Source organism: Sarcophilus harrisii, chromosome 4 (assembly GCF_902635505.1).
Source record: "Sarcophilus harrisii chromosome 4, mSarHar1.11, whole genome shotgun sequence".
In the NCBI taxonomy this organism is placed as follows: Eukaryota; Metazoa; Chordata; class Mammalia; order Dasyuromorphia; family Dasyuridae; genus Sarcophilus; species Sarcophilus harrisii.
This window is the reverse complement of record NC_045429.1, coordinates 104,833,504-104,847,189: the sequence shown is the minus strand read 5'-3', so window position 1 is coordinate 104,847,189 and position 13,686 is coordinate 104,833,504. Positions and strand designations below refer to the sequence as shown.

The 13,686-nt window shown below is 40.1% G+C and overlaps 1 protein-coding gene across 2 annotated transcripts in view; it reads right to left on the bottom strand.

The window, feature by feature from the left end:
• UTP25 (UTP25 small subunit processor component) overlaps window positions 1–7,520 on the bottom strand; it is a 46,663-nt gene extending 39,143 nt beyond the window's left edge. Inside the window, exons 1-4 of one of the 2 annotated variants that reach the window (XM_031937297.1) lie at window positions 7,193–7,520; window positions 5,136–5,175; window positions 3,372–3,642; window positions 1,040–1,225 (exon numbers count right to left, since the gene is read on the bottom strand). In XM_031937297.1, coding sequence (XP_031793157.1) covers window positions 1,040–1,225; window positions 3,372–3,642; window positions 5,136–5,175; window positions 7,193–7,305 — 610 coding nt within the window. In that variant the 5' untranslated portion in view covers window positions 7,306–7,520. Of the gene's footprint in view, window positions 1–1,039; window positions 1,226–3,371; window positions 3,643–5,135; window positions 5,176–6,456; window positions 6,627–7,192 lie in introns of those variants that run through there. The other variant, XM_031937298.1, reaches the window with a different exon arrangement.
• Between the last annotated feature and the right edge of the window lie 6,166 nt (window positions 7,521–13,686).

Below are 13,686 nucleotides of genomic sequence, written 5' to 3'. Positions count from 1 at the left end.
TACCCTCTGATCCAGAGTGCCATTGCTGGGTCTCTATCCCAAAGAGATCATAAAGGAGGGAAATGGACCTACATGTGCAAGAATGTTTGTAGCAGCCCTTTTTGTGATGACAAAAAATTGCAAAATGATTAAATGTCCATCAATTGGGGAATGGTTGAATAAGTTATGGTTTATGAAAGTAATGAAACATTATTGAATTATATAAATTCCCATAAAAATGATGAACAAGCTGATTTTAGAAAGGCCTAGAAAAATTTACACAAACTGATAGTGAATAAAACAAGCAAAGAACCAGGAATACATTGTATATAATTACAACAAGAATGTGCAATGATCAACTATGAAAGACTTGGTTCTCCTCATCACTTCAGTGATTCAAAGCAATCCCAATAAATTTTGGATGGGAAACTCCATTCACATCCAGAGAGAGAACTATAGGTACTGAATGTAAATCAACACATGCTATGTTCACTATTTTTTCTTTTTCTTCTGCTTTATTTTTCTCTCATGGTTTTTCCTTTTTGTTCTAATTTTTTCACTCCTAACATGACTTATAAGAAGTATGTTTTTTAAAAAATGAATGTGCATATATAACCAAAAAAAAAAAAAATGTCAAAGAAATTCATGTAAAAGCATGTATTTTTTTTCTGCGATGTTAACGTTCAAATGTGGAAGTACTTATGCACATCAGTGGGTCATCATAATATCCTGATTGTTCCTTGAACAAATGCAGACTTGTTTATATGGGTGTATTTACATTAAGATTTTTCAAAGGATAACTAACTACTATAGATCATAACAATATAACATAATAACAATATAATAACAACAACAATAACAACAACAACAAAGACCTCCATTCCAATGCATGTAGGAAGAAAAAGCTGGGCCTAGGGGAGCTGGAAGGGGAGTGCTTCTACTCTTGCAATCCTCCCCCTTCCTACGGGTGCTTGTTCATCTCTGCCACCAGTGGCTCCTACCATCGTCCCCCTCTCTGCAGGTATCTGGCCATCACCAAGGCCAGACACTCAAGTCTCACCTCCTGAGACTTCCACCGCAGAGCTGCTGTCTTTCTGCAGGGCCTTGTGATCTCCATTCTCCTCTTCTAGGAAATTGGTTTCCAGGCTGAAGGCTGATTCATGTTGCATGTCCGTGAATTCGTCCTCAGCTGTTCTCTGCTGGGTAAGCGCTTCCTCATCTTTATCCTCGGGGTCCCCTTCTTTGCCTATTTACATGTATTAAAATAAAAGCTCAAGCTCTTGGACAACAGACATTGCTTAATTTCTCAATCATTTTTCAACCCCTGGCTCTCCCTAGTTAGTGCACTTCAATGGTGCCCTATTATCTTCAGGGCCAAACATATACCTCTCTGTTTGGCAATGAAGGACCTTCAGTCTGGCCCCTCCTGGTCTCCCAGGCCTCTTACACTGAGTTCTCTCTGCTCCTCCTGTGATCTTGCTCTGCTTCCCTTTGGGCTCTCTTCACTTCCTAGCCTTTGTACTGGCCATGCTCCCCCTCACCTCACACCTGGCAGGCTTTCCCTCTATCTCATAAAGATCATGGTCTGCTTCAAAGCTTATTCTAATTCCTTTTTGCCTTTCCTTGTTCTGAACTTAAACTCTCCCCCTTCTCCATTACCAGTGCCTTACTTCTCCAACCACCACCCAAGTACTCTGAATATGTTTAGTCTGACTAATACATTGTTAGTGAAATTGTGAATACATCCAGCCATTCTGGAGAGCGATTTGGAACTATATTCAAATTTATCAAACTGTGCATGTCCTTTGATCCAGCAGTGTTACTACTGGGCTTATATCCCAAAGAGATACTAAAGAAGGGAAAGGGACCTGTATGTGCATGAATGTTTGTGGCAGCCCTTTTTGTAGTGGCCAGAAATTGGAAACTGAGTGGATGCCCATCAGTTGAAGAATGGCTGAATAAATTGTGGTATATGAATGTTATGGAATATTATTGTTCTGTAAGAAATGACTAGCAGGATGATTTCAGAAAAGCCTGGAGAGACTTACACGAACTGATGCTGAGTGAAATGAGTAGAATCAGGAGATCATTATATACTTCAACAACAATACTATATGATGATCAATTCTGATGGACATGGCCATCCTCAGCAATGAGATGAACCAAATCAGTTCCAATAGAGCAGTAATGAATTGAACCAGCTATACCCAGGGAAAGAACTCTGGAAGATGACTATGAACCACTACATAGAATTCCCACTCTCTCTATTTTTGATTTCCTTCACAGGTTAATTGTACACTATTTCAAAGTCCGATTCTTTTTGTACAGCAAATAAGCTTTATGGACATGTATATGTATATTATATTTAACTTATACTTTAACATATTTAACATGTATTGGTCAACCTGCCATCTGGGGGAGAGGATGGGGGGAAGAAGGGGAAAAGTTGGAACAAAAGGTTTTGCAATTGTCAATGCTGAAAAATTACCCATGCATATATCTTGTAAATAAAAAGCTATAATAAAAAAACTATATATGTTTAGTCTGTATCAAGTAATTTGGATACTGTTCCCCCCATTATAATGTGAGCTCCTTGAGTACAGGAACCATATTTTTGCCTTTGTTTATATTTTCAGTGTCTGGCACACAATAAGCACTTAGCAAATGCTTTTTGACTGACATTATGAATTCAAAAGATAGTCAAGAACTCATCCTTTTAATGGATTATTTTCGAGAGTAGCATGTAAACTCCTCAAGACCAAGGATTATTTGTTTCTGCCTTTTTTTCCCCCAGACTCTAGAAATCCTTAATAAATGTTTGCTAACTGATTGAGGAGATCCAGGTACCAAAAGCAAGATTCACAACTTTCTAGCACTATAATGGATTTGTATCTAAAAATTCAAGAGATAGCTTTTGCAGAAAATTACTTTCTTCAAATGATTGATATGACATGCAAGATAATGTAAAATGGGAAATACAAAATCTTGAGCTGTTAAGAAAACAAACATTAATACACAAAATAAAAAGTCACATACACTTCTGAGTGAAACCAAAACCCATTCAGGCATAAATATTCACCTGATCCATGAAGCTGTCCACAATCAACTCTAGCTATGTGTAAACATTTAGGATCCCTTTGATAAAGGTTACTTTTACAAAGGTAATGTTTCTCAGAATGGTTTTTTTTAATGGCTCCACATTCATTTCTAACCTAGGAGTTTTCTCCACTTCCCTACAAAAATGGGGGCTCCCCAAAACAAGATTTCCTTCCCCTACATCCTCCATGCATGCTATTCATCCCCTGTCCAAACTCTTATTGGTACACAGCCTAGATTGTCACACATCTAGGACCCTAGGACTGGCAAATTTTGATCCCCTTAGAGATCCTTACCTCCCCTCATTCCTTCCTGTACCTCCTTCTCTTCCTCCTCCTCCTCTTCTTCCTCCCCCTCTTCTAAACTGCTGTCACTATGAGCCCCTTCACTCTCCACTTCTTCCTCTTCTTCTACAGCATTCTCTTCCTCCTCTTCATCTTCTTCTTCTTCCTCTTCTTCCTCCTCTGAAACATTCTTCAGGGTGGCAAGTAACTTATGGTATTCAGAGACCTTTTCTGGTTCACTGTCTGAATCATTCTCTGAACTTGAATGATCTGAATTCTCTGACTAAAAGGAAAAATAAAACAACGAAAAAAAGTCATAACAACACTGAGGATTATGGAATCTTCTGCAAGATGCCCCATGAGCCAGGATATGTAAATACCATCCTTATTCCACAAGACATGAAGCTGAAGTTTAAAGACTTGCCTCAAGCTACAGAGCAGGACCCAACAGAACTGGGGTTGAGCAAGAGGGCCACTCTCTGATAAGAAACAAAATGGCACTGTTTTCACTGCTATCTTATACAATCCCATACTAGGCCAAAAACTGATTGGAAAGACCAATGTAACAGGTTCAGGCCCAGCTAGTTGGTATTTTCCAACAGGTGTGAATATCCTGAATTCACCTAACCCAGAACCAAACCTTCTGCAAAACTACTAATCTCAAGAGCTAGGAGCTTTCCAGCTTCATATTTTTCCAAGCTAAGAGATGAAACTGGTTCAAAGAAGGGGTCAAAAAAATCTCATTAAGACTAAAATCCCAACGTCCCAGATAATGGCCTGCTTACTTAAAGAAATATTGAAGGGGAGAAGTTAGATTGAAAAAAAAAGAAAAAAAAAAAAAAGAATTATACTTCAAACTCCAAAACTCCAACTCTCACTCTCCTGTCATCTCTACATTCCTTCAATGGTTATTTTATAAATGAGACCAGTGATCAGGAAGCAGATCCACTGTCTTTCAGAGGACCTGTCAGGCTATTATATAGGGTGGTTTGAAATCCAATCTCAGAAAACTGAGACTTTAGTTTTCTTTAATATCCCATAAACATTTCCACATTCACATGATTTCATTGGTTGAAAATTCCTTCCAACAATGTAGATTTCCACCCCAGAGCTAGACATGTTGTGTAACTCAAGTCCATGCTCAAACTCCAAGGGCTCACCACAGAGGGTGCATCCAGCATGACAGGTGCCTCCCTCATTTTCTCATGACATCTCAAGGGTACTGGTTGAACTCTCTGGCTGTTACCTGACATCCTTCTCTATCTGTAGATAACAAATTATCTAGACAACTTTATTTTGTATTAGTCAGATGTGGTTTGTCTGTTCAAACCTTCCATGTTCTCTTCCTGGCCCCCTGTGTGATAACTAATTTTTAATTCTTTGGAGACAGTGATGTTCCGTGTTTAGCTGCAATTCAGAGACACTAACAAAATTTTAGAGTCTTTTTTAAGTCTTTGGTTTCATGGAAAACAGGGGTCAGTAAAGATCTTTATAATTTCCTAAAAGCAATGCAGGCCAATACTTGCGTCATGTTCATCTGTGCTGTCTGCCTCAAACATACACAACCCTGGGCAAGCTCTATAGGATGGTCAACCAACTGTATTTAGAAATTTGGACAACAGATGTTACTCATCCAGTTGATCTTATATGGACAGACAGGCCAAACTACATTAATCAGCTATATAATCATTAAATTAACAAGCAAGCAAACAAACAAAATCCCTCCATAACCAACCCTATACTTATTTTAAAAAATAAAAAGTTAAAGAACATTACCAGCTTGCAGATTTGAGGCTTTGCATCTTTTCCAGAAACCCTATAAAAAGAAAGCTGACATAAGATTCAAATGATTATCCATTGCCCTACCTAACTTTCCCAACAATTAATTTTTTTTTTTTTTTTTTTTGGCTGAGGCAATTAGAGGTTAAGTAACTTGCCCAGGGGTCACACAGCTAGGAAGTGTTGAGTGTCTGGGATCACATTTGAACTCAGATCCTCCTGATTTCAGGGCTGGTGCCGACTTGAATAATTATCAACAAAGAGAGGAGAAATAAAAAGGGAACTGGCCCTGTGACTGATTAAATGGTGTAATAATAGAGTGATCAAATTCATTTACAAAGCAATATATGATAAGTACCACAGAAAAAGTACAAATGGTATAATAGAGTGACCAAATTCATTTACAAAGCAATATATGATAAGTACCACAGAAAAAGTACAAATGGTATAATAATAGAGTGACCAAATTCATTTACAAAGCAATATATGATAAGTACCACAGAAAAAGTACAAATGGTATAATAATAGAGTGACCAAATTCATTTACAAAGCAATATGACCAAATTCATTTACAAAGCAATATATGATAAGTACCACAGAAAAAGTACACAAAATGTCTTATGGAAATTTAGAAAAGAAAGAAACCCTTGTCAGTTTCAGATCAAAATGACTGGGTACCAGATCCACAAAAATGCAAACCCCTTGGGAAAAGGAGCATCTTTGTTTTATGGTTCTATCACCAGCACCTAGTAAAATGTCTTGCTCCCCCCCAAAAAAAATACCTTCCATGGGAGGTGGAAGGGGCCTCTGGAACAGGTCTCCTGACTGCCAGCTGGACACTTTTAGCATACATTACTTTCTCAGAAGTAGTACAAATTGCTTTGAATAAAAACTCATATCTTTCCTATCCCATTCCCGTTAAATAATTACTGGTACCTGCACAGTGGTAGACAGCGCTAGAGACAAAATCCTCAAAAAGCTTACATTCTACTGGGAGAAAATTTTTTTAAAAAAATAACCGCATAAGAATAATATAGGGATTGGGGTGGAACCTGTGATTTTCTCAGTTTAAGAACCACTATCATAAGGAAACTCCCATTATCCAAGTAGGTTTGCACTTTCTCTGCCGGGTGTACAGCCTAGAAAGTTGTCTCCAGCAACTGAAAGGAATCTGACAGGGTTGCCCCGGCTTCCTTCAAATGTCAGCTAAAACCCATCTTTCACAGCCAGCCTTTCTCAGGCTCTTGCTTTTGGTGCGCTCCCTCTGCTATTTCCTATTTATATCTATCAGATTACGTTTACCTTACGTTATGTTTACCTAGCTAGTTTATAGACCGCGGTTCGCACGTTCTCTCTCATGAGCTTGTGAGCGCCTTGAAAGCAGAAGCTGTCGCATAAATGTTTTCCAGCTGACACTCACAGAGGTCCTCACGCTACGAGAAGCGGCGCTGAGGACGATGATCCCCCTCCCCCAGGGCGAGGAAGTTTCCTCATTTAAAGGCCCACAGAACAAAGTCTTTGTTTTTACTCTAGTCCGGCCCTCCCACAGTCTGAGGGACAGGAACTGGCCCCTATTTAAAAAGTCTGAGGACAAGAACGGGCATCAAAGGGAGGACTTGAGCCAAAGGCAAACCCCTAATCTCCAACGCCCCCCCCCACCCCCAACCATATGCCCTTAGCAGAGCAAACGCAAAATAACGGCGGGAGCCCGGGGGCGGGGGGACGCGCCAGCCAATGAAACGAGGCGCTGCCCTCGGGGCGGGGCGACAAACTGCGGCCTGCGGCAAGCTCGGGACCCCGTTAGTCTGGTCAGGAAGGAAACTGCAGCAGGGGAGCTCGCCCAGGCCGTGCCCGCAGCGCCAAGGTCGGCGGGAGGCCCGACTGCGTGAGGGAAAGCGCCGCCCAAGCCAGTCCGCGCGCAGCGCCGCCCCCTCTCTCGGGACGGCCTCAGGGTCCTCTGTATAAAACTCTGAGAGGAAGGCGGGGGCCCGGAAGAAAAAGCCGTCAGGGGAGCTCCCCCCTCCCCACCCCCACCTCCCGGAGCCCAGGCGTACTTGTCATAGAACGGATGCTCTTCCCCAAAGTCCCGCAGATGCTTCTTCTGCTTCTTACTGAGGCTACTCAGCACTTGGCTCTGGCTCCGACTCCGGTTCCGACGTTTCCCCATCGTTACAAGCTTCCCTCCAGAACTTCCGAGCGGGAAACGGAGCCCAATCACATCCCCACGTGGAGTCTCCTCCGCCGCTTTACGGCGGCGGAAGCGAGGCTACCGTAAAGCCCGCTTGGCGTTATCTTGCGACGCCGCGAAGGGCATGCGGGGATTTCCGGAGTCGCCGTCTCCCCCTGGCGGACAGTTAGTACTGGGAACGCGATACGGGGGGGGTGCTGCGCAGAAGTGGCGCCGCCCTCTTTCCCTCCCTCAGCCCCGCCTCCGTTCTATTGATGTGCGCCTGCGCAGAACCTACGGCGCTGGGTCGGAGTCTGTTTTGGTTTGGGAGTTTGCGCAGTCAGGCGGATGGCTTCGTTTTCAGGGGGAGTCCGCAATGCTAAATAAAAATCAGGGTCTGATTTGTGTGTGTGTGTGTGTGCGTGTGCATTGCTAAAGACAGTCAGGTGGCTCAGTGGTTAGAGTACTGGACGGGGAACCAGGAAGAGCCGAATTCAAATGCAGACCACGTGACCCTGGGCAAGTCACTTACCTCAGGGGAAGGAAATGCAAATCGGCTCTCTCTTTCCCGCGAAAATCCCATAATAATATTGGCCTGCAATGGTCCACGGGGTCATCGGGTCAGGAAGTGTCAATCAAAAGAGACTGATGCAGATGGATGCTCCTCAGTTGGAGAATGGCTGAATAAGTGATGGTCTATGAATGTTATGAAATACTATTAATCTATAAGAAACGATCAGCAGGATGATTTCAGAGAGGGCTGGAGAGACTTACATGAAATAAGCAGATGGAGGAGATCATTGTACATGGCAACGATTATAGGGTGATCAATTCTGATGGAAAGTGACCCTCCTCAACAATACGGGGACTCAATGGTCTTGGGATGAAGAAAGCCGCCTGCAATAATATTTTCACTCTTTTTGCTGTTGTTTGCTTGCATTTTGTTTTCTTTCTCATCTTTTTTTTTCCTTTTTGATCTGATTTATCTTGTGCAGCAGGATATTCGTGGAAATACATAGAGAGAAATTGCACATGTTTAACATATATTGGATCACTTACCGAGGGGGCGGAGAGAAGAAAGGGAAAAAATTAGAGCCCAGGATTTAGTAGGAGTGAATATGGAAAATTATCCGTGGATATATTTTGAAAACAAAAAGCTTTAATTTTAAAAAATAATAAATAAATCATGATAGCTTTAGATAATCACTGTTCGCCTTTCTAGATGTTCACTAACTACCCTCTTTAAGAATTTTAAAAATTTTTCCAGAAATCAGAGTCAAACTCATTGACTCATAATGGGCTAAATGACATGGTTATTAAGATTGTTGGACCTGGAGTCAAAAAGTCAATAAAATCTGAGTAAAAAAAAGAAAAGAAAAAAAAGTGATGGAGAAAATGTTAATAATGCAAATTAAACTTTAAAGTGTATCCTATGTGCCCCTCCCCCCATTTGTGAGAGCTGGTTGAATGTGTATACTTCTGGTTGAATATGTATGCTTGCCCTGACATTTCATTGGCTCCGGCAAATGTCCCTGTCAAGTCAGCCGCAAGCATTTATTAAGCACCTTGTTGTCATTCTTCAATCGTTTTTTCAGTCTTATGCAATTCTTCGTAACTCCATTTAGGGTTTTCTTGTCAGATTCTGGAGTGGTTTGTCATTTCCTTCTCTAGCTCGTTTTAAGGATAAGAAAACTGAGATAGGGTTAAGTGACTTGAAAAGGGAAGAAGGGGTCACATAGCCTACTATATGCTTAATTCTACAAAGCACCTAATTAGTTCTGTATTGAGATGGGCATTTAAAGAAAGGCATACTCCTGGGCTATAGACTGTGCATACCCTTTGATCCAGCAGAGTCTCTACTAGGTCTGTATCCCAAAGAGATCATAATGTAATACCAAAGAAACTGAGCAAGACAGGGATTAGAGACCAATTCAATAGTTTATTAAATGGAGAGAAATACTGAGACTAGTGGATCCCAGGGCTAGACGAGACTATCATCTCAAAGAGTCTAGCCCCAAGTATCGGGGGCTAGGAGCCTTTTATGGAATAACAAGAACAATGACATAATGGAGGGACCTAGGTGGGGATAACCTGATAGAGAGAGGTTACTGATATTCTAATGACATTAAGAAATGTCTATACCACCTTTATCTCAACCATTAAGAGGGGATGGTTCTAACCTAAGGCAGAATTATGAAATAGGACAATTGGAGGAACTGGTCACCCCATTAAAAGGGAACTTTGGCATAACAATAAAAGAGGGGAAAAGACTCACATGAGCAAAAATGTTGGTAGCAGCCCTTTTTGTGGTGGTGTCAATTGGGGAATGGTTGAACAAATTGTGGTATATGAATATAATTGAATTTTATTGTTCTATAAAAAATGAGAGCAAGCTATTTTAGAAAGGCTAGATTTATTAAGAAAGATTTATATAAACAGATGCTGAGCGGGAACAAACAAAACCAGAAATACATTGTACACAGCAAAAGCAAGATTGTATGATGATCAACTATGACAAATGAACTTATTTCATCTCAGGGATTCAGTGATCCAAGACAATTCCAAAAAAGTTTGAATGGAAAACGCCATCCAACTACAGAGAACTATGGAGACTGAATGTAAATCAATACATGCTATGTTCACTCTTTCTTCTTTTGTTTTTTTTTTCCTGACTTTTTTTTTTGTTCTGATTTTTTTCTCCCAATATGATGCATAAAAAAACATGGCAATAGTGGCTAGAAACTGGAAAATGAAAGGATGCCCTTCAATTGGAGAATGGTTGGATAAATTGTGGTATATGAATGTTACAGAATATTATTGTTCTGTAAGAAACGACCAGAACGATGAATACAGAGAGGATTGACGAGACTTACATGAAATGATGCTGAGTGAAATGAGCAGAACCAGGAGATCATTATATACCTCAACAACAATACTGTATGAAGATGTATTCTGATGGAAGTGGATTTCTTTGACAAAGAGACCTAATTCAGTTTCAATTGATCAATGATGGACAGAAGCAGCTACACCCAAAGAAAAAACACTGGGAAATGAATGTAAACTGCTTGCATTTTTGTTTTCCTTCCCAGGTTATTTTTACCTTCTGAATCCAATTCTTCCTGTGCAACAAGAGAACTGTTTGGTTCTGCACGCATTTATTGTATCTCGGATATACTGCGACATATTCAACATATATAGGACTGCTTGCCATCTAGAGGAGGGGGTGGAGAGAGAGGGGAAAAATCGGAACAGAAGTGAGTGCAAGGAATAATGTTGTAAAAAATTATTCTGGCATGGGTTCTGTCAATAAAAAGTTATTATAATTAAAAAAAACATGGCAAAGGGTGGGGGGAGAATGTTGTTTTTATATGTAACTGGGGAAAATTAAAAACTAAAAGTAATGGAAAAAATTAATAAAGGCAAAAAGCCAATCCCAAGTTCTAAGGAGCAGTGCAGTCTAGTGTGAATAAGGGGGAGGATATGCAAAGAACTCTGTGCAAACAAGCTATATGAAGAATAAATTGCAGGTAACCACCAGAAGGAAGGCACAGGAATTAAGAGGGATCAGGGAATTACTTTCTGTAGGAAGTGAGATTTTAGCTTGGACTTGTAAGAAGCAGAAATGAGGAAAGAGAGCATTCCCAGAATGGGATACAGCTAGTAAAAATGCCCCAAGCCAGAAGATGGAGTGTATGAGATAGAGATATGTGTGGTCCAGACATATGGATTATGTCATCTGGGATTACTATAGGATTTTGTGCATGTGTGTGTGTGTGTGTGTGTGTGTGTGTGTGTCTGTGTGTGTGTGATATAGAGTGGTCCAAAAGTCTTAGTACATTACAATTGGGCTTCTGTACTCTCCCACTGTCCTACCTGACCTAGTTCAACTCTGAATTTTCATGCCTATGGGAAAAATTTATAAATATAAATTTATAATGAAACTTTATCCTTCTCTTAGTTAAATAGACATAGTCACTTCTGTATATATCTCTTAAAAGGAAGTTGTTCTTGATGCTGAGTGAAATGAGCAGAACCAGGAGATCATTATATACTTCAACAACAATACTATATGATGACCAGTTCTGATGGACCTGGCCATCCTCAGCAATGAGATCAACCAAATCATTTCCAATGGAGCAGTAATGAACTGAACCAACTACGCCCAGGGAAAGAACTCTGGGAGATGACTAAAAACCATTACATTGAATTCCCAGTCCCTATATCTATGCCCACCTGCATTTTTGATTTCCTTCACAAGCTAATTGTACAATATCTCAAAGTCTGATTCTTTTTGTACAGCAAAATAACGTTTTGGTCATGTATACTTATTGTGTATCTAATTTATATTTTAATGTATTTAACATCTACTGGTCATCCTGCCATCTAGGGGAGGGGGTGAGGGGGTAAGAGGTGAAAAATTGGAACAAGAGGTTTGGCAATTGTTAATGCTGTAAAGTTACCCATGCATATAACCTGTAAATAAAAGGCTATTAAATAAAAATAAAATAAAAATAAAAAATAAATAAAAGGAAGTTGTTCTGATAAATCTATCAAGTGAAAAACATATAATAAATGATGTTATTGAGTCATATTTGACTCTATATGACTCCGTGGCATATTTTTGGCAAAGATCCTAGAATGGTTTGTCATTTCCTTGTCCAATTCATATTACAGAGGAGGAACTGAGACAAATCAGAGTTTAAGTGACTTGTGCAGTCTCCCAGCTAGCAAGTAACTGAGGTCACATTTGACCTCTAATCTTGCTGACTCCACTGCACTAGTTAGCCAGCAATTCTGTAGGCTTTGAGTTTTATAAAGTGCTTTGCATGTGTTATTTGATCCTCACTACAACCCTGTGTAAGTGCTATTAATAGCCCCATTTACAGATGAGGAAACTGAGGCTGAGTAATTTGCCCAGGTCACACAGCTACAGAGTATCTAACCTATATCTTCCCAAGTAGGAGGCAGATGATGTATTATTTTCTCCTTTTTATGTATAAGGAAACCAGGTCCAGAGAAATACAGTAATTTGCTCAGGATATATACAAAACTAGTGAATATCTGAGCCAGATCTGGAACCTAGGTGTTCTGATTCCAAGGAGGCAGCTTTTTTCACTTCACATCACTGAAAATCTAATTAAAAGCACTTGGATATCAGAGCTTTCCATTAGGATGCTGTCTCTGAAATTCTCCCTTGAAAAGCATCTTAAAATCCAATCTGATAAATTAGGAACTGGCTATTTTCTCTAATGCCATTTAGGCTATAACCCTCAGACTAAGTGAGCTATGACAAAAAATATATCTATATATATTTTTTTTTTAAACTGAGTTCTCAGCATCCTTGGAGGTGGGCTTATTCTTAATTTTCTCATCTCTGGACTTCCTGTCTGAGGTCTGAGAACAGCCTCAGGGAAAAGAATAAATACCACCTAAGCAGATTTAAGAAGCTACCCCTTCCCTCCCCAACATGATCAAGTGTTTTTGTGTGTGTGTGTGTGTGTGTGTGTGTGTGTGTTTTTTTTTTTTTTTTTTTTTTTTTAATGGTTAACAAAGGATAAGGGAGCCCTACTTAAATTTTAGCTTGAGGGCCTAGAATTTCAACCTCTCTCATACACTTCCAGTGAAAGTCCCTCCCTCCATAAAACCTGCACACACAGCTTAACAACATACCTGTGCACTTGTCTAAATACATGTGCATACATGTCCATTTGTAGAGCCCCAAGTGAACAGTGAAATAATTTGTGTCTTTGGAATTCCGCACCTCCCTTTTATTTTGCCTTCTTTCCCAACCACCCAGTTGATGAAATAATTTATCCACAGTTGTTACTAACAATGCATTTCTACTTCCAGGAGATATTTGTGCTTCAGATCATAGATCCAAAGGTGAGAGTTACTTTAGAGGCCTTCTGATTCTTACAGATGAGGAGACTGAGGCCCCAGGAAGGTTAAGTGACTTTGCTTGAAATCATACTAAGAGGTGCTAAGTGAGGAGTGCAATATTTGAACTCATAGAGTGCTTCGTCCACAGTACCACTTGGAAGGAACAAAGGAATGATTTAGAATCTGGGGCAATTTAAAAATGTCTAGATTAGGGAATTTGCTGGAGATTACGTGGTTTTTCTAGAAACTATTTAAACATATTATGTGGGTAACCATCTTATTTATCTACACATAAGACCCTAAATTGATCACACTGACCTTCACATTTAGGAAATATCTCACAGTAAGAATCCCACCAGTTACCCTGGCCTGCCAAAGAAGGAGAGAGGAAGATTCAGTGACACTCACCCAGGACTTGTAAATTATGTAGCTTTCTCGTTTATGATTTGTGTCCCATTATTGATTAAATGATCCCCGTGCAGATTATAATGGATACAAGGG